General features: G+C 49.0%; 1 protein-coding gene across 1 annotated transcript in view; it reads left to right on the forward strand.

The window, feature by feature from the left end:
• LOC115473918 (septin-4-like) overlaps positions 1–21,603 on the forward strand; it is a 134,340-nt gene that overhangs the window by 57,278 nt on the left and 55,459 nt on the right. Inside the window, exon 7 of the mRNA XM_030209123.1 lies at positions 12,139–12,256. Coding sequence (XP_030064983.1) covers positions 12,139–12,256 — 118 coding nt within the window. The remainder of the gene's footprint in view (positions 1–12,138; positions 12,257–21,603) is intronic.

The raw sequence follows: 21,603 nt of genomic DNA on the forward strand, positions 1-21,603 counted from the left end.
AATGTGGCTTACATAGTACCAGAGAGGCCTTTGCAGGCTCCGGTGTGAACAAATACAGGGTGATGTTGTGGTAAGATCAAGTTCATGTGGCACAGCCACATTAGGGAATCGGAGAATGGAAGAGTTGTCTTATGTCCATTACGTGCTTTAGTTTGGTTGTGTTGCAGAGATTAGGCATTTAAGTTGGATCGGTAGGGTATGCCTTTTTAAACAGGTTGGTTTTTAGTGATTTCCAGAAGTTTAGATGGTCGTACATCGTTTTCAAGGCTTTTGGTAATGTGTTCCACAGTTGTGTGCTTATGTAGGAAAAACTAGATGCGTAAGTTGTTTTGTATTTAAGTCCTTTGCAGCTTGGGTAGAGCAGATTTAGATAAGATCGTGTTGATTCAGATGTATTTCTAATTGGTAAGTCGATCACATCTGTCATGTAACTCGGGGCTTCTCCGTAGATGATTTTGTGAACCAGGGTGCAGATTTTGAAGGCGATGCATTCTTTGATTGGGAGCCAGTGTGTTTTTTCTTGGAGGGGTTTTGTGCTTTCAAATTGCGTTTTACCAAATATAAGCCTAGCTGCCGTGTTTTGAGTGGTCTGAAGTTTCTTTAAGGTTTGTTCTTTACATCCTGCATAAATTCCATTGCAGTAATCTAAGTGGCTTAGTACCATTGATTGTATCAGGTTGTGAAATGTTTCCCTTGGGAGGAATTGCTTCACGTGTTTGAGTTTCCACATTGAGTGGAACATTTTCTTTGTTGTGGATGCCACTTGGCTCTCTAGTGTTAAGTTATGGTCCATTGTAATGCCAAGGATTTTCAAGCTGTCTGAGATAGGAAGGGTGTGATCTGGGGTGTTGATACTTGTGGGATATCCGCGCTGTGTTGGGATGAGAGGATGAGACAATGAGCTTTTTCTTTATTGAGTTTTAGTTGAAATGCATTTGCCCATGAATCCATGATGTTCAGGCCGAGCTTGATTTCATTGGTGATTTCTGTCAGTTTGGATTTGTAAGGAATGTATATTGTGACATCGTCTGCATATATGAAAGGGTTAAGGCCATAGTTGGATAAGGACTTGGCAAGTGGGGTCATCATTAAGTTGAATAGGATCGGTGATAGCGGTGATCCTTACGGTACTCCACAGTCTGCTTTCCACGGTGATGATATGTTTGAATTTGATTTTACTTGATATGTTCTTGTGGTTAGGAAGCCCTTGATCCAGTTAAGTATGTTTCCACCAATCCCGAACTTATCTAGTAATCTTATTAATATATTATGGTTTACCATGTCGAATGCACTAGACATGTCGAATTTGAGGAGAAAGATGTTTTTGCCTGTTGCTATTTCCTGCTTGAATTTGGCTAGAAGAGTGAGTAATACTGGTTCCGTGCTGTGGAGGGGGTGAAAGCCTGACTGTGATTCGTGTAATATTGAGAATTTGTTTATGTAATCTGTAAGTTGTTTGGTTACCATGCTTTCCATCAGTTTGACCACCAACGGGATAGATGCTACTGGACGGTAGTTAGTGATTTCATTTGTTTTTTTCTTGGCATCTTTTAGTATTGGGGTGAGTAGGATATTGCTATTTTCCTTAGGGAAGAGGCCTTGCTGAAGCATGTAATTTAGGTGGGATGTGAGGTCTGCTATGAAGTGGTCAGGGGCAGATTTCATTAGGTAGCTGGGACAGGTATCTAGATTACAGTGAATGTTGGAAAACCTACTAATCGCCTGGGTAACTGTTTCGACGGTAAGGAAGGCGAAGTTTAACCAGGTCCGATCTGCCGGGTATTCTCCAATGGTTGGTCCAATTCATTAAGGAAGTTTTCAATATCGGTGTTGTTCTGAGGTAGCGTAGGTTTACAATTTTTTCATTGAAGTACTTCGCAAGTTTATCTGCAGATAGGATGTGTTATGTTCTGGTCTGTTGAGAGTTTGTGTGAGATTAAATCAAATGTGTGCCCTTTGACGTGGGTTGCTTGCATTTATGGCCATTTGAGATCGCATAAACGGAGAAATTCCTTACATTCTCGTACGTTGATAGAGTTCGGGTCTTTTAAGTGAAGGTTGATGTCTCCTAGTACTAGTGTATTGGAGTTGGTTACACATATGTTTGAAATGAAGTCCATGAAGTTGGTCTGGCCTTCGTTCCAATTACCTGGAGATCTGTAAAACAAAACACAATTCAAATGATTGCGTAGGGTTTTGTTGTGGATTCTGATTGAGGCAATTTCAAGTTGAGGTGTTATGGACTCAGCAGTGGTTTCGGTGGTAAAGTGGGACTAATAGATTAGTGCTATGCCTCCGCCTCTCTTTTCTTTTCTGGTCCAGTGTGTGATTTTGTATCCTGGAGGGCACAGGTCTAGGATTATAGGGTCCTTTTGGTCATGGATCCAAGTTTCAATGAGGAAGAGTAGGTCGAGGTTTTCTGACATGATCCAGTCTGTTAGTATTGCAATTTTATTTACAGCGGATCTGGCGTTGACGTAGCCCACTTGGATTGTTTGGAATGGGTCTTCTGTGTTTGGTGTTAAGTGAACTTTTGTTAGTTGTCCTTTCTTTGTTGAGGTGAGTTTGTTTGGGCCCTTCTTTCCCTTCTGTTGTGGTTGTTCACATGTAAGTGTTCTTCCTTTGTTTAGGTTGTTTTCAGTTTGGTGAGGTGTGGTGTACCTGATGAATCTATGATAATTGTGTAGTATGGGCATGATGTTTTTTTCTGCAAGTGGGTGGTTAGTGTTAAGTGGATCAGTGTTAAGGAGTAGATTAGGAGTAGTTTGAGGGTATTCATTATGGTATATATTTCCTGTGGTTACTATTAAGACCGTGTTGCCCCAATCTGCTCTCCTCACAAGCCTGCCTTCTCCGGTTGATCAAATGTAGTGCAAAAGGCTCCTTCTCAGGCACGCCCGTCCTGCTGAAGGTGTCTTCAGTTCACTAGCAATTATTCAATTTTTACTTTGGTTTTTACTTTCAGGCCTTTCAAGCCTTGTCAGTTGTAAAGTCTCTATATCTTGAAATATAATAGGCACTTTACTCACGGTCTGGTGATCGGACGCGTTGCCCAGGGCACAGAGACTCCGCAACCCTGGGAGCTGTGTCTATGTTGGAGGTAGACACCAGAGGGGGGCTGCTGCCACTGCTTTGCTCTGAGCACCTTGGACCTTGTCTCCGGGGCTTCCGCTGCGTTGCGCCTTCTCCTCTTGTCACTGCTGCTGTGCTCTGGTCTCGGTGCTGTCGACTAAGCCCTCGGCGGTTCCCTCCGAGAGCGTCCTCATGCCTCCATAACTCTCATGCTCCTGGGGCAGCTCCACCGAACAGTGCTCCCCTTTCCTGCTGCCATCTGAGGAACCGGCGGGCGGGCGAGAAGGCAGAGCCTGGCACACGACCGCTTTCATACAGCCCGTGCGGTCCCCCATGGGAGAGGCTTGATCATCTCTCCCTGCTCTGGGTGGGTGGGTGGGTGAGGAAGCAGAGTCGGGCGCGTGGTCGCTGTCCCGTGAGCCTCGTGCGGTCCCCCGACAGCGGTGCCATTCACCGGACCCACACGTGCCCCCCGAGCGCCGTCTGCTGCCTTGTGTGGTCCCCCTTGGGGGCAATTCAGACTGGTGCCCGATTAACTCAGCACAAGTTAGGGCAGCTGTTTTGCTTAACTTTATGCAATTGCTTAGATGGTAAGTGCAGGCTTGAATTACTGCAGGCAGTGGAGAGGGGAAGAGGAGATTATCTGAGAGGTTCAGGAATTTGTAAGACAAAGAGACGTCATTGACCATAACCATACCTTGGAATGTAGCCAGGGGAAATGCTTGGTAATTTGGTTGTTAAAGTCCAGTATCTAATATTTAACAGGCACTTCTGTTCATCAAAGACATGCAGCAGATGGATGTGTTTCATTCCTGTGAAATTATTTGGAAGTTTTAATGCTGAGGAAGCTTCAACAAGATAACAGAGCTTTAGAGGTAGTATAAGTTATAGATATTAACATTAACTCAAAAGTTGTAGTGGTGGTTTTAGTTAGCAGTTTTTGATCCTGGTGTCCTTTGTTCCAATTGATGCAGATCTCTGGAGGTTTTTCAGTTGTTAATCCAGTTTATTTCACAAGCAAAGAGAGTCAAATATCAAAGGCTTCCAAAAATAGAGAAACAAATGGCTGTACTTAGCACTTCTATGTGAATTTCTTTGGAAACTTAATGCAGGGGATGATGGTTGACTTTAGTTTTAAGAGATCTAACAGATTCAGAGTTTTAGAAATAGTTATGTGGTTAAAATAAAACTTTAACTCGCGGATTGTAGGTATGAACTTTATAGTTTCTGGTTCTGATATCCTTGGATGGTCCAGTTGAAGCAGGTTGCTGTAGGCTTTTTCTTTGTTGTCCAGGAGGAGGGTTAGATGTAAATATAGATCCAGTACCGGTCACAGGGCATGAGGAGAGTTATTTACAATATGAAGGGAAGATAAAAGTTCTTTTCTCCAGCCAAAATAAAAGAAAGAAGTTCAAAGTAAAATTGAGGACTGGTGCCTCAATACAGACAGCGCAGAAGTCACTAAAAATTTGTGTTGTAAATAAGCAAAAAGTGTATTATTTGCAGAGCCTCATGTGAACCCAGCCACCCAGTCAGGCAGCTTCCCTTTAAGCTGAGTGTGGGAAAGAACCTCGCTCTTAAGCCAGGCTATGTTGGGTATGATCTACGTCTTACTGCTAATGCAATTAATGGTATTGAGGCAACAGGTCTATAGTTTGTGAGTTTGTTGATCTTACTGGTGGCATTCTTAGGGATTGGGGTGAGTATGATGTCGCCCTTATCATAAGGAAAAAGACCGTTTGAGAACATGTATGCTATATGATTGGTTAAACGTTTGGTGAACCATTCAGTGGTGAACGTCTGGTGGGTTTTTCATCATGTAGTCGGGGCAGCTATTTAATAGGCAATTGGCGTGTGCGTATTTTGTTGATAGTGCTTAAACTGAGCTGGTTGTAGGTATCTTAAAGGACGATCAGATTCTGTCAGCTGCATTATGATCATTATTGGCTTCACATTCGTGATCATGTAGTGGTGTAGCTACTGTCCCGTTCCCCGGTCCTACCTGTGCCTCCGACGGAGGGGGCGCGGATCCGCGAGCCCCGCGACGCCCGGAATGGCGAAGGGGAGCCGCCGGGAAGACCAAGGTGGTCGCAGGGACCGGCGAGCCGCCCGGGCGAGCGCCGGCCGCGGAGAACGGGGCATCGCGCCAACCAAGATGGCGGCGCCAGCATCGACGCCTCCAAAGGGCGGACCAGCGCTCAGGCTCCGCCCATCGCTCCCGAGATTGGTGCACCGGTCCAGAGGCCCCGCCTGGAGAGCGGGCCGACCAATCTTGAGGCCCATTGTCTCCTGGGGTCGGGTTGGTTGGTTCCTCTCCAGGGGAGGGGGCGGAACGGCGCGACATTTAAACCAGGATGCAGGGAAACTCACTGCTTCCGGTTCGTTGGTTATTGAAGCCGTCACAGTGGGTTTCCCTGTGCTATACTGCTACCTCTTCCTCAGAGACAGTGCTTTCTTGCTAGCCGTCCTGCTAGCCCTCCTGCGGAGACTGTGCCTTCTTGCTAGCCGTCCTGCTAGCCCTCCTGCGGAGACTGTGCCTTCTTGCTAGCCGTCCTGCTAGCCCTCCTGCGGAGACGGTGCCTTCTTGCTAGCCGTCCTGCTAGCCCTCCTGTGGAGACAGTGCCTTCTTGCTAGCCGTCCTGCTAGCCCTCCTGCGGAGACTGTGCCTTCTTGCTAGCCGTCCTGCTAGCCCTCCTGCGGGGACTGTGCCTTCTTGCTAGCCGTCCTGCTAGCCCTCCTCCTAAGATTGTGACTTCGGCTAGCAGTCCTGCTAGCCTTCCTACAGAGACTGTACTTTGGTTAGCCGTCCTGCTAACCTCTCCTTCAGAGATTGTGCCTTTGTGGCTAGCCGGCCCTGCTAGTCCCCCCTTATAGACTGCGTTCTGACTACCATCCAGGTCAGCCGTCACCCCGCGGTTCCAGCAGTCCTGCTGGCCGCCTGCAGCTGAGGGCTCAACCCTCGGTGAACGGCGGTCGCCGCAGGTGAAGATTGGGGTGCTCGGCTGCCCTCTGGGCCTTGCCGGGCCTTAGGGTACCTAAGGGCTCACCAATCGAGACAGGACAGGAACCGGAAGCCATGAGCTCACCGACGCAACCTGATCTACGAGACCTGGCCAAGGTACTTCAGCAGCAGCAGGAGCAGCTGAACGCCCTGTCCGGGGCGCTACAGAACGTGTGTTCTCAACTCTCAACGCTTCAGGTACAGAACCAGGCCGCTGCGGTCCAGGGGGCCGCAGCGGCTCCCCGTTTGGGAGGGTTCCGCACGGGACCTCGGTTCCCTGAGCCGGCTCGATATGATGGGACCCCCGGAGGTTGTCGGGGGTTCCTCAACCAGTGCAACCTGGCCTTCCGGATGCAACCGGAGGCATTTGCTTCGGACCAGAGTAAAGTGGGCTACATTATGGGCCTCTGTGAAGGGAAAGCCCAGGCCTGGGTGGCCCCACTAAACGAACAACAGGACCCCATCTTGGATGACTACAGTGAATTTCAGCGCCATTTCCGGATGGTGTTCGACCTTCCTGGCAGACCCTCGTCCGTGGCGTCGGAACTACTGTGGATCCATCAGGGTGAAGGAACGGTGGCCGAGTATGCGATTCGTTTTCGGACCTTAGCCACGGAGCTGCGCTGGAATCCGGAGTCCTTGATGGCCATCTTCATGGAAGGATTACAAGAACGAATCAAGGACGAATTGGCTGGACGAGAGGTCCCAGGACAATTAGATGCTCTAATTTCGCTCTGCATACGAGTAGATACCCGGTTCCAAGAGCGAGCTAGAGCCCGGGCGGAGCGGCAGAAGTGGGCCCGGGGGACTTTCCGGAGGAGCAAGGGGCCGTCCCCTCGCCGTGGGAACCGGGACTCCAGGGAGAATGGGGAGGAGCCAATGGTAATGGGCCGTCAACGGCTAGCTCCCGCCGACAGGCAGAAACGTTTGTCGAACGGATTGTGCTTCTATTGTGGCGAAGCTGGACACTTCATCCGGACCTGCCCCGCCCGGGCGGGAAACGCCTTCCCCAAGGCACCCTGAGGGGAGGGGTCTTGGGGCACTCCGCTCCCCTACCGGACTCCCTCATAACACTGCCGGTAATATTACGATGGCACGAGACCACGATCCAGACCCGGGCTCTGGTGGACTCGGGGTCCGGGGGTAACTTCATCGGGCTCGAATTGTTGCAACAAATGGGCTGGCCTACGCTCCCACGGAGGCCCGCACTGCAGATAACCTCCATCCAGGGAACTACTCTGCCACAGCCGGTCACGGAGATCACCCCCTCTTTGGGATTGCAGGTGGGGGAGGATCACCGGGAGGAAGTTCAATTCCTGGTGCTATCCCGGACTATTCACCCCGTGGTCCTAGGATTGCCATGGCTACGGTGTCACAGTCCTGTTATTGACTGGACCGGAGGAAGTATCCAGGCTTGGGGTAGTTCCTGTCAGGAGAACTGTTGTAAGGGCCGGACCGGCAGCTGCCCTGCATTAACTATGGTGCCCGGTGGGGGACGGGTAGAGCTGGGCTCTCTGCCCATGGACTATAGAGACTTTGCCGATGTGTTTAGTCCAAGGGAAGCGGAGGTGCTACCGCCTCACCGGTCTTTTGACTGTGCCATTAATTTGATGACGGATACCATGCCACCCCGGGGCCGATTGTATACCCTGTCCCGGGGGGAGTCCAAGGTAATGCAGGAATACATCCGGGAGAACCTGCGGAGAGGGTTTATCCGGCCCTCGACTTCCCCTGCCGGGGCAGGATTCTTTTTTGTCACCAAGAAGGATGGATCCTTGAGACCCTGTATTGACTATCGAGGGTTAAATGCCATCACAGTTAAGGATCGCTTTCCGCTACCACTCATTCCCGAGCTCTTTGATAGGCTGCAAGGGGCCCAGATGTTTACTAAGTTGGACTTGCGGGGGGCCTACAACTTAGTTCGAATCCGGCAAGGGGACGAATGGAAAACGGCCTTCAACACCCACGAGGGGCATTTCGAGTACCGGGTGATGCCATTCGGCCTATGTAATGCCCCAGCGGTGTTTCAGCGACTTATCAACTATGTGCTGGAGGATTTGCTAAACTCCACGGTAATTGTATACCTGGACGACATCCTGGTTTTTTCCAAGGACCCCGCGGAACATACGGGCCACGTCCGTGCAGTGCTGCAGCGGTTACGACAAGCCCGCCTATTCGCTAAACTCAGTAAGTGCGCCTTTCATCAGCGGTCGCTACCCTTTTTGGGTCATATTCTGTTACCCGGGGGGTTACAGATGGAGCCGGATAAACTCCGGGCGATTCGGGAGTGGCCACAACCGCTGGGATTGAAAGCGCTGCAACGTTTCCTGGGGTTCGCGAACTATTATCACCAGTTTATCCCTCACTATTCCCAATTGACAGCTCCGCTGACGGCGCTCACCAAAAAGAACGCGAAAGTCCGGGATTGGCCGCTGGAGGCGCAAGCGGCCTTTCGTCAGGTGAAAGAGGCGTTCAATTCAGCGTCCATTCTCTTGGCTCCGGATCCTGGGAAACCCTTCATTGTGGAAGTGGACGCGTCCGCCTTAGGGGCCGGGGCAGTCATCTCTCAAGTCAACCCCAAAGGGCAACGTCAACCTTGCTCTTTCTTCTCGCGTAAATTCTCCCCGGCCGAACGTAATTACACGGTAGGGGATAGGGAGCTCTTGGCCTTGAAACTAGCCCTGCAGGAATGGAGGCATCTGCTGGAGGGAGCGGAGCATCGATTTACGGTGATCACGGATCACAAAAATCTCCTGTATCTGCAAGAGGCTCAGCGGCTAAATCCCCGACAGGCCCGCTGGTCGTTATTCTTTGCCAGATTTCATTTTCAGTTGGTGTTTCGGGCGGCGATGCAGAATACCCCAGCGGACTCTCTCTCCCGAGCATTCGAGGTTCCGGAGGAGACCAAGGAGGTCCATCCTATGTTAAACCCGGCATGTCTCAGTGCGGCTACGGGGAACGTCTCGCCGACAAAGGAGATAGTGCCGGCCGCCGACCGAGAAAGAATAATGCAATGGGGGCATTCCTCTAGCTGGGCCGGGCATTTCGGGTATCAAAAGACCCTCCGGTTCATTGCAAGACAGTATCAATGGCCTCATATGAGGCGGGATATTCTCCAGTTCGTTACTACATGTCCTGTTTGTGCACGAACGAAACCACTAGTGGGGCCTCCCGTGGGGGACCTGCAACCACTATCCGTACCAACCGCCCCCTGGACCGAGTTATCCATGGATTTTATCACCGACCTTCCCAGCTCCCGGGGGCACACCGTGATTTGGGTGGTAGTGGACCGTTTCTCCAAAATGGCGCATTTTGTCCCATTACCAAGCCTTCCGTCGGCGGCCTCGTTAGCACAATACTTCATTCAACACATTTTTCGGTTACATGGGCTGCCCATTCAGATCGTCAGCGACCGAGGACCCCAATTCACCTCACGCTTCTGGAGAGCCTTGTGCACGGCCTTGGGGGTAGAGACTCACTTTTCTTCCGCCTACCACCCCCAAACCAACGGCATGGTCGAAAGGATTAACCAGACATTGAAAGGGTTCTTGCGGGCATTTGTCAACAAACATCAAGATAATTGGGCCTCTCTGCTGCCATGGGCCGAGTTTGCCTATAATCAGAGTGACCACTCATCCTCAGGACACTCTCCGTTCTTCTTGGTATACGGACGACACCCTCGGCTTCCAGGGCCGTTCCCATCTACAGCGCTGACCCCCGTGGGGAACCAAACTCTAGCAGATCTGCAGAAGGTCTGGGAGTTGGCCCGGGAGCAACTACAAAAGACAGCTGCCCAAAACAAGGTCTTTGCAGATCGCCACCGGCGGCCCGCCCCAGTGTTCCAGCCAGGGCAGAAGGTGTGGTTAAGCACAAGGTATTTGAGACTCCGGGTGCCCTCCAGGAGGCTGGGACCTCGATACATTGGACCTTTTGCTGTCCAGGAACGAATTGGAACAGTAACATACCGGTTAAGGTTACCGACGGCCCTACGAGTACACAACGCCTTTCACATTTCGTTATTGAAGAAATTTCGTGGGTCCAGATGGCACCCTCACCAGCACGAGGATGAAGCCCTCGAGGTTACTCCCGATCCGGAGTATGAAGTGGAGGAGGTGCTGGATTCCAAGAAGCGGCGAGGAAGGCTGTATTATTTGTTAGCCTGGAAACATTTTGGTCCTGAAGACAACTCCTGGGAACCCGCAGCGAACGTTCATGCGCCGGACTTGATCAGAGCGTTCCACGCCCGGTTTCCATCTAAACCCGGGCCCGGGGGAAAGGGGGCATCCGGGGAGGATACTGTCTCGTTCCCCGGTCCTACCTGTGCCTCCGACGGAGGGGGCGCGGATCCGCGAGCCCTGCGACGCCCGGAATGGCGAAGGGGAGCCGCCGGGAAGACCAAGGTGGTCGCAGGGACCGGCGAGCCGCCCGGGCGAGCACCGGCCGCGGAGAACGGGGCATTGCGCCAACCAAGATGGCGGCGCCAGCATCGATGCCTCCAAAGGGCGGACCAGCGCTCAGGCTCCGCCCATCGCTCCCGAGATTGGTGCGCCGGTCCGGAGGCCCCGCCTGGAGAGCGGGCCGACCAATCTCGAGGCCCATTGTCTCCTGGGGTTGGGTTGGTTGGTTCCTCTCCAGGGGAGGGGGCGGAACGGCGCGACATTTAAACCAGGATGCAGGGAAACTCACTGCTTCCGGTTCGTTGGTTACTGAAGCCGTCACAGTGGGTTTCCCTGTGCTATACTGCTACCTCTTCCTCAGAGACAGTGCTTTCTTGCTAGCCGTCCTGCTAGCCCTCCTGCGGAGACTGTGCCTTCTTGCTAGCCGTCCTGCTAGCCCTCCTGCGGAGATGGTGCCTTCTTGCTAGCCGTCCTGCTAGCCCTCCTGCGGAGACTGTGCCTTCTTGCTAGCCGTCCTGCTAGCCCTCCTGCGGAGACTGTGCCTTCTTGCTAGCCGTCCTGCTAGCCCTCCTGCGGAGACTGTGCCTTCTTGCTAGCCGTCCTGCTAGCCCTCCTGCGGGGACTGTGCCTTCTTGCTAGCCGTCCTGCTAGCCCTCCTCCTAAGATTGTGACTTCGGCTAGCCGTCCTGCTAGCCTTCCTACAGAGACTGTACTTTGGTTAGCCGTCCTGCTAACCTCTCCTTCAGAGATTGTGCCTTTGTGGCTAGCCGGCCCTGCTAGTCCCCCCTTATAGACTGCGTTCTGACTACCATCCAGGTCAGCCGTCACCCCGCGGTTCCAGCAGTCCTGCTGGCCGCCTGCAGCTGAGGGCTCAACCCTCGGTGAACGGCGGTCGCCGCAGGTGAAGATTGGGGTGCTCGGCTGCCCTCTGGGCCTTGCCGGGCCTTAGGGTACCTAAGGGCTCACCAATCGAGACAGGACAGCTACGCCCTTATGTTTACCATTTCAAAATATGCTGAGACGCTCTTGGGATGATAGTAGTAGTTATTTATTGGGCTTGGGATTGAGATTGCCTTGTAAGTTGTGATTATCATTATTTATTGTTGTTGGGGTTTTTTTTTTTTTTAATTAAACCATGTGTTCTCAGGCAATGCAGGTTTGCTAGTCAGGAAGTCCCCTTTTTTAATTTGAAAGTGTGTGTGTGTGCGCATGCACTTGAGTCTAGGTTTGGTCTGTGTTTTCTTTTCTTTACCTGCGGGTCAGGTATTTGGTCCTGTGTTGGTTTCTTGGTCACTTTCCTCTGTGGTGTCGATTTCTGTGATGGGGCTCCAGCAGGAAGGATGTTGACAGGAGCAGTTTGCACTCCAGGTGGTCGTTGAAGGCACCGGCATCTCATTCCACATGGTGCTCTATGGTATCAATGCACTTGTTACTATCCCATCTCCTTCTGAAAATATCCCATTTTAAAGATGTTCAGCAAATACTCCTCACATTCTTTTGAGAGTAGGCAGACTCCTTGCAGCAGTAACATAGGTCTCTTTTACAGCCACTTTTAAGAACACGTTCTGAACTATAATGAATTATTTTATAATGGGGAACATTCAAATTATATCCCCATTGAGATACTTGTCTGCCACTCATGGTCTCTTTTGTCTTCCTTCCCTGTAGATTGCGTCCTCTGGATGTGGAATTTATGAAAGGAGTTCATGAGAAGGTGAACATTGTGCCAGTGATTGCAAAGGCTGACACACTGACCCCATCGGAGGTGCAGAGACTGAAGCAGAAGGTGAGGGACAGGAACCTGAGCTCTAGAAGACTGAGTCTTGCAATGGTAGAAGGGATAGAAGACAAATACCTAGTGTACTGAATGTAACTCACTATGAGCAACTACTGAAAAAGATGTGAGGAAAATTCAAATAAATTCATATCATAGGAGGCTCAGGTCTTTTCAAGCAAACTGCAGTTATTTGGGCTGCAAAGGTTTCATAATCCTGTTGAATTACAAATGCCTGTAATGAAAACTCTAGTGGAGTGGAGGAGTAGCCTAGTGGTTAGTGCAGCACCCTTTGCTCCTGGGGAGCTGGGTTCAATTCCCACTGTAGCTCCTTGTGACTCTGGGCAAATCACCTAGCCCTCCGTTGCCCTAGGTACAAATAAGTACCTGTATATAATATGTAAACCACTTGGAATGTAGTTGCAAACCCCACAAAAAGGCAGTATATCAAGTCCCATTCCCTTTAGGCACAGATACAGTGACTGCTCCTGTTGGAAACAGCACAAAACAGCAAAGGTGACAGAAAACACCACACAGTGCTCTTTGAAGTGCCAAAGAGGTTTTTATTATCAACAAATCTTGAGTCCTGATGCAGACCTAGTGGCCAAAGCACAGCTTGTGTTGATTCTTGTTGATAATAAAGACCTCTTTGGCACTTCAAAGGGCATTGTGTGGTGTTTCACTGTTTTGTTGTTATTCTTTATGCATTGCGGAGGTTTGTTCTGTTTTTTCGCCTGTTGGGAATTCACCATCTTTTCCCATCTCTTAAAGCAGCAAAAACCCAATAATTTCAGTGATTACATTGTAAATAGTTTTCTGGAGTCTGCTTTGTTATTTTCAGAAGATTTTGCTGGGGTATATTCATGGCTCTCCCATATTTCTTCATATGGAAACTTGGGCCTAGTAAATACCAGATCAGCCAATAAAAAATTTCCTATGATCCATGATGTCATCAATGAATACCACTTAGACATTTTAGGAATAACTGACTGGGTGAAAGCGAAGGAGTACCATTGGCTGAACTATGTCCCAGAGGATTCACTATCCTGCACCAACCAAGACAAGGGAAGCGGGATGGAGAGGTAGCAGTCCTGATCTGAGAGACAATCAGACTGTGCAGAGTCTCCATCCCCAACCTATCTGAGTCAGAATGCCTGCTAATCCAGCTGGGAGACAAGGGACCAATGTGGCTGCTCATGGTCTACACAGCACCTCGCAACACCACATCATCTGTGCAAGAACTGCTGAATCTGGTGACTGAGGTAACCCTGAGCTACCCTAGGTTACTGATCATGGGAGACTTTAACCTACACATCGAAACTCCAGACACCACTACTACTGCCTTCCTTGATACGATGGCAGCTCTAGGATTTATCCAGGTGATTCCAGGGTTCTGTTCTTTCCTGGTTCTCCTCCTACCTCTCGCTTCACAGCTTTAGTGTACACTCTGGTGGATCCTCTTCCAGTTCTATCCCACTACTAATTGAAGTACCTCAGGGTTCTGTTCTTGGTCCTCTCTTGTTCTCCATCTACACTTCCTCACTTGGCTCTCTGATATCATCCCATGGCTTTCAACATCATCTCTACGCTGACGACTCCCAGATCTACCTCTCTACCCCTGAAATCTCAACCAGCATCCAGACCAATGTTTCAGCCTGCCTGTCTGATATCGCTGCCTGGATGTCTCAATGTCATCTGAAGCTTAACATGGCCAAGACCGAGCTTCTCATCTTTCCCCCTAAACCCACCTCTCCTCTCCCCTCTTTCTCTATTTCTGTGGATGGCACTCTCATTCTCCCTGTCTCATCAGCTCGTGACCTTGGGGTCATCTTCGACTCCTCTCTCTCCTTCTCTGCTCACATTCAGCAGATTGCCAAAACCTGTTGTTTCTTTCTCTATAACATCAGCAAAATCCATCCCTTCATCTCTGAGCACTCTACCAGAACCCTCATCCACACTCTTATCACCTCTCACCTAGACTATTGCAACCTGCTTCTCACTGGCCTCCCACTTAACCATCTCTCTCCTCTTCAATCAGTCCAAAACTCTGCTGCGCGACTCATTGTCCGCCAAAATCGCTATGCTCACTTTAGCCCTCTCCTCAAATCACTTCACTGGCTCCCTATCTGTTTCCGCATTCAATTCAAACTTCTCTTACTGACCTATAAGTGTACTCACTCTGCTGCTCCCCAGTACCTCTCCACTCTTGTCTCTCCCTACACCCCCCTCGGGCAGTCCGTTCTGTTGACAAATCTCTCTTGTCTGTCCCCTTCTCCTCTACTGCTAATTCCAGACTCCGTTCCTTCTATCTCGCTGCACCACACACCTGGAATAGACTTCCCGAGCATGTACGTCTAGCCCCGTCTGGCCATTTTCAAGTCCAAGCTAAAAGCCCACCTCTGACGCCGCTTTTGAGTCCTAACCACTGCTCACTTGCCTGTACCTTTTATCACCTCCTCTTTAATTCCCCTTACCCCTTAGTTGTTCTGTCTGTTACCTGTCTTATTTAGATTGTGAGCTCTTTGAGCAGGGACTGTCTTTATGTATATGGTGTACAGTGCTGCGTATGCCTTGTAGCGCTATAGAAGTGTTAAGTAGTAGTAGTAGTAATGATCAAATCTCCAACCCACGAAAAGGGCCATATGCTAGACTTGGTGTTCTGCAAAGGGGTCGACATCTTGGAACACAAGGCTGGTGGCACAGAGATAACACCCCTATCATTGACTGATCATTTCCTAATCAAATTTTCTATTAAGGACTACAGAAAACAGATGGGCCCAATCAAAGTTTGGAAGTAAATCTGAGACATGAGAAATCTGACAGCTGAAAACTTCCAAGAGGCCTTATCCTACCCCCATGTAGATGAAAAGATGATGACAGTGTCAGAACAGGTTGATATCTGGAATGCATGCACAGCAATGACATTAGAAAAAATGGCCCCTCTAAAGAAGGTCCTTTGCTGCACAAACAAACATTCCCTGTGGTTCTCCCCAGAACTATGGATCCTTAAGTGTCAAGGTCAACCTGAAAGAAAATGGAAAAAATCTCACCTAGATGAAGACAGGCTCAACTGTAAGAAACACATGGCAATGTACTGCTAGGCCATTACAGCAGCCAAAAAAACAATATTTTTCTCAACACATAGAACAAGCTACAAATTCTACCAAGCAGCTATTTAAAATAGTAAACAGCCTACTGCAAACCCTGCAACAGAACCAGTCTTCCCAGTCACAACTAACCAGCAATGACTTTGCCACTTACTTTGCCAATAAAATTAAAGGTCTCCATCAGGACCTACAGATAGTCCCATCAAAGCTCCTACAGGTAATGAAGAGCCCTCTTCCCCACCATCCACGGCCATCTGGGACTCATTCAAAGAGGAAGCTCTTGAAAATATCCTGAAAGGTCTATGGCCTACAACCTACCCTCTTGATCCCTGCCCAGCAAGGATTGTACAACGAGCGAGCACAAGCCTCATTGAAGGGGCCACTAAAATTGTTAACTCCTCTGTTATGGAACTACAGCTACCAACAACACTGAAAAGAGCTATGGTGCACCTTCTATTGAAAAAGAGTTCACTGGACCAGGACTTCGCAAATTGCTCCCAGGTGCATAGCTCCATTACCTTGGGTGCTGAGCCCCCCAAAACCCACTCCCCACAACTATACACCACTACCATAGCCCTAAGTGGTGAAGGGGGGCATCTACATGTGGATACAGTGGGTTTCAGGTGGGTTTTGAAGGGCTCCCATTTTCTACCACAAGTGTAACAGGTAGGGGGGGATGGGCCTGGGTCCACCTGCCTGAAGTCCACTGCACCCACTAAAACTGCTCCAGGGACCTGTATACTGCTGCGATGGACCTGAGTATGACATTTGAGGCTGGCATAGAGGCTGGCAAAAAACATTTTTACAGTTGTTTTTTTTAATGTTTTTTTGAGGTTGGGAGGGGGTTAGTGACCACTGTGGGAGTCAGGAGAGGTGATCCCCGATTCCCTCCGGTGGTCATCTAGTCAGTTCAGGCACGTTTTGGGGACTTGGACCTGAAAAAAAGGGACCAAATAAAGTGGACCAAATTCTCGCCGGGGATGCCCTTCTTTTTTCCATTATTGGCCAAGGGCGTCCATCTCTTAAGCACGCCCCGGCACGCCCCTGTCCTGCCTTCGCTACCCTTCCAACACGCCCACTTGAAGTTTGGCTGGCTCCGAGACGGACTGCAGTTGAGGCCGGCCAAAAGTGGCTTTCGATTATACCGATTTGGCAGGCTTTAGGAGATGGCCGGCCATCTCCCGATTTGTGTCAGAAGATGGCCGGCGATCTCCTTCAAAAATAAGCTGGAGAGACAGTTCTTGTGTCCCCTCTTGATGATCTGCACAGAAACTGTGACAGGGGATTTGCCTTGATCCATTCTGTCTCCCGTTTTATTTAATATGTACCTCAAGCTTCTGGCTGAGCTGCTTCGGTCAATGAACACAAAATTCTACATCTATGCTGATGATGTGCAACTACTCATACCCACTGAACCAGATCTACTCACAGCTCTGAGTAACCTGACTGCCTGCCTAACCACAACTCAAGAATGAGAGAACAACAACAAACTTTGCCTGAACCCAAATAAAACAGAGATTCCTTGGATATCAAGTACAAGTGAAGAAATACCCTTCAAAATACCTTTTGGTAAGTATGAACTCCTCCAAAAATTACAGGTCAGGAATCTTGGAATACTGCTAGACTCATCACTCACTCTGATCTCACAAATTCAAACAACCTTCAAAAATTGTTTATCACCTACAGCAGCTACAAAATCTCTCTCCATAAATTGTTAAGAAGAATCTGACCACAGTGGTCCATGTCATGATAACATCGCGACTAGACTACTGTAATGCCCTGTACACTGGCAAACCAAAAAGAGTTTGTACTAGCTCCAGTAGAGGAGTGTGGTAGCCGTGTTAGTCCACTCTTAAGGTTATCAATAGAAATCAAACAAAATAAAACATGGAAAAGAAAATAAGATGATACCTTTTTTATTGGACATAACTTAATACATTTCTTGATTAGCTTTCGAAGGTTGCCCTTCTTGCTCAGATTACTAGCTCCAGCTAATTCAGAATGCTGCAGCATGACTGATAGAAGGCTGCAAGTGGTGTGACCACATCACACCCTTCCTGCGAAAGCTACACTGGCTACCAGTATCTTACAGGGCTAAATTTAAAACTCTGTTTGATTTTCATGGTCCTCAGACAAAATGAGCCAGAGTACTTAAAGAATAAGCTAGCTCGTTACACACCTTTGAGACCTCTAAAGTCCTCTCAAGGATCATCACTATCTGTTCCCTCATCAAAAGAAATTGTATGATGTGATACCCGCCAGCGAACCTTACATAACGTAAGAACACTAGTAAAAAAGGCCCGTTTCCAACAGAAATGAAACAGGCGCTAGCAAGGTTCCATGCCCCCTCTCTACCTCCCTCCCTCTCTCTCTCTCTCTCTCTCTCTCTCCTCCGAGTTCCATGCCCTCCTACCTCCCTCCCTCTCCTCCGAGTTCCAGGCATGCCTCCACTTCAAATTCCAGGACCCCCCGCCCCCTCCCCTTTAGGTTTCAGGACCCCCTCCCCTCCAAGTTCCAAGGCCCCCCTCTCCTCCGAGTTCCAGACCTCCGCGCCTCCCTCCCTCTCTCTCTCTCCCCTCCGAGTACAAGCACGACCTGTCCTCCGGCAGCCCCTCGCCTTCCTGCGTGCTGGGTGTAATTTAAAAATTCTTACCTCTGGGTACGGCGTCAGCAGTGAAGGCGAGCAGCGCTTCAGACTGCCTTCCCATCTGTCTCAGCTCTGCCTCTGATCCCACCCTCATTTCCTGTTTCCGGAAGGGCAGGACCAGAGGCAGAGCTGAGACAGATGAGAAGGCAGTCTGAAGCGCTGCTCGACTTCACTGCTGATGCCGGAGCCCGAGGTAAGAATTTTTAAATTACACCCGGCACGCAGGAAGGCGAGGGGCTGCCGGAGGACAGGTCGTGCTTGCACTCTGAGGGGAGAGAGAGAGAAGGAGGGAGGCGCGGGGGAGTGGAACTCGGAGGAGAGGGAGGTGTGGAACTCAGAGGGGAGGGAGGGAGGGCTGCAACTCGAAGGGGAGGGGGCGTCCTGCAACTAGGAGGGAAGGAGAGGGAGGGAGGTAAGGGGGCATGGAACTTGGAGGGGAGGGGGCTGGAATTCAGAGGAAGGACAGGGGGGAGGGGGGCGATTCTCTACTCATTTCCAATGTTCTGTGGCTGGCTGGTGCTGGCTTCCCTTCCCTCTTACAGATCCACCCACTGACATCATCACCAGGGCGGACCAATGGGAAGTGTGTTACGAACCCAGGCATCCAGATGGAGGTGCAAATTATTATATAGGATAAGAGAAGCCTTATACTGGGTCAGACCAATGGTCCATCTAGCCCAGTATCCTGTTTTCCAAACAGTGGCCAAGCCAGGTCACAAGTACCTGGCAGAAACCCAAATTGTGGTAACACTCCATACTACAAATCCCAGGGCAAGCAGTTGCTTCCCATGTCTGCCTCAATAGCAGAATATGGACTTTTCCTCCAAAAATTTGTCCAAACCTTTTTTAAATCCAGATACACTAACCACTGTTACAACATCATCCAGCAAAGAGTTCAAGAGTTTAACTATTCATTGATTGAAAAAATATTTCCTCCTATTTGTTTTTAAAGTATTTCCATGTAACTTCCTCGAGTGTCCCCTAGTCTTGTACTTTTGGAACGAGTGAAATATCGATTTACTTCTACTCGTGCTACACCTCTCAGGATTTTGTATACCTCAATCATATCTCTTCTCATCCATCTGTTTTCCAAGCTGAAGAGCCCTAACCTCTTTAGCCTTTCCTCATACGAGAGGAGTTCCATCCCCTTTATCATTTTGCTCGCTCTTCTTTGAACCTTTTCTAATTCTGCTGTATCTTTTTTTAGATATGGCAACCAGAACTGAATGCAATACTCAAGGTGCAGACACACCATGGAGCGATGCAAAGGCATTATAGTATTTTCCATCTTATTCACCATCCCTTTCCTAATAATTCCTAGCATCCTGTTTGCTTTTTTGACCACCACCGCACGCTGAACAGAAGATTTCAGCGTATTATCTACAACAACACCCAGATCTTTTCCTTGAGCACTGACCCCCAAGGTGGACCCTAGCATCAGGTAACTATGATTCAGACTATTCTTTCCAATGTGCATCACCTTACATTTGTCCACATTAAATTTGATCTGCCATTTGGACGCCCAGTCTTCCAATTTCCTAAGGTCTTCCTGCAATATTTCACAGTTCGCACATGTTTTAACAACCTTGAATAGTTTTGTATCATCTGCAAATTTGATCACCTCACTCTTCATTCTAATTTCCATATCATTTATAAATATGTTAAATAGTACCGGTCCTGGTACAGATCCCTGTGGCACTCCACCCTCCTTCAATGAGAGAAATGACCATTTAATCCTACCCTCTGTTTTCTGTCCAATAACCAGTTCCTAATCCACACCAGAACCTTGCCTCCTATCCCATGACTCTTTAATCTTCTCAGGAGTCTCTCAAGAAGAACTTTATCAAAAGCTTTCTGAAAATCTAGATACAGTACATCAACCGGCTCACCTTTATCCACAGGTTTATTCATGCCTTCAAAGAAATGAAGCAAATTGGTGAGGCAAGACTTGCCTCGGCTGAATCCATGCTGATTCTGTCCCATTAAACCATGTTTATCTACTTGTTCTGTAATTTTATTCTTTATAATAGTTTCCACTATTTTGCTTGGCACCGACATCAGGCTTACCGGTCTATAATTTCCTGGATCATCCCTAGAACCCTTTTTAAAAATTGGCTTCACGTTGGCCACCCTCCAATCTTCAGGTACTATGGACGATTTTAACGACAGGTTACATATTACTAACAACAGATCAGCAAAATCATACTTGAGTTCTTTAAGTACCCTGAGATGTATGCCATCTGGTCCAGTTGATTTACTACTCTTTAATTTGTCAGTTTGGCTCAGTACATCTTCCAGGTTCACCGAGATTTTTTTCAGTTCCTCTGCATCATCACCCTTGAAAACCATTTCTGGTACAGGCAGATCTCTTACATGTTCTTCCGTAAAGACAGAAGCCTTCTCAGGAGTATCCCCTATGCTCTGGAATTTACTCCCAGAGGGCTATGTGTAACTCAAGAACTGACATTTTGGGTGGGCTCAGCGCTAATATAGGTGGGCACTGTGTATATATACAGTGGGGGAAATAAGTATTTGATCCCTTGCTGATTTTGTAAGTTTGCCCACTGACAAAGACATGAGCAGCCCATAATTGAAGGGTAGGTTATTGGTAACAGTGAGAGATAGCACATCACAAATTAAATCCGGAAAATCACATTGTGGAAAGTATATGAATTTATTTGCATTCTGCAGAGGGAAATAAGTATTTGATCCCCAACCAACCAGTAAGAGATCTGGCCCCTACAGACCAGGTAGATGCTCCAAATCAACTCGTTACCTGCATGACAGACAGCTGTCGGCAATGGTCACCTGTATGAAAGACACCTGTCCACAGACTCAGTGAATCAGTCAGACTCTAACCTCTACAAAATGGCCAAGAGCAAGGAGCTGTCTAAGGATGTCAGGGACAAGATCATACACCTGCACAAGGCTGGAATGGGCTACAAAACCATCAGTAAGACGCTGGGCGAGAAGGAGACAACTGTTGGTGCCATAGTAAGAAAATGGAAGAAGTACAAAATGACTGTCAATCGACAAAGATCTGGGGCTCCACACAAAATCTCACCTCGTGGGGTATCCTTGATCATGAGGAAGGTTAGAAATCAGCCTACAACTACAAGGGGGGAACTTGTCAATGATCTCAAGGCAGCTGGGACCACTGTCACCACGAAAACCATTGGTAACACATTACGACATAACGGATTGCAATCCTGCAGTGCCCGCAAGGTCCCCCTGCTCCGGAAGGCACATGTGACGGCCCGTCTGAAGTTTGCCAGTGAACACCTGGATGATGCCGAGAGTGATTGGGAGAAGGTGCTGTGGTCAGATGAGACAAAAATTGAGCTCTTTGGCATGAACTCAACTCGCCGTGTTTGGAGGAAGAGAAATGCTGCCTATGACCCAAAGAACACCGTCCCCACTGTCAAGCATGGAGGTGGAAATGTTATGTTTTGGGGGTGTTTCTCTGCTAAGGGCACAGGACTACTTCACCGCATCAATGGGAGAATGGATGGGGCCATGTACCGTACAATTCTGAGTGACAACCTCCTTCCCTCCGCCAGGGCCTTAAAAATGGGTCGTGGCTGGGTCTTCCAGCACGACAATGA

This window comes from Microcaecilia unicolor, chromosome 7 (genome assembly GCF_901765095.1).
Source record: "Microcaecilia unicolor chromosome 7, aMicUni1.1, whole genome shotgun sequence".
NCBI classification, from domain to species: Eukaryota; Metazoa; Chordata; class Amphibia; order Gymnophiona; family Siphonopidae; genus Microcaecilia; species Microcaecilia unicolor.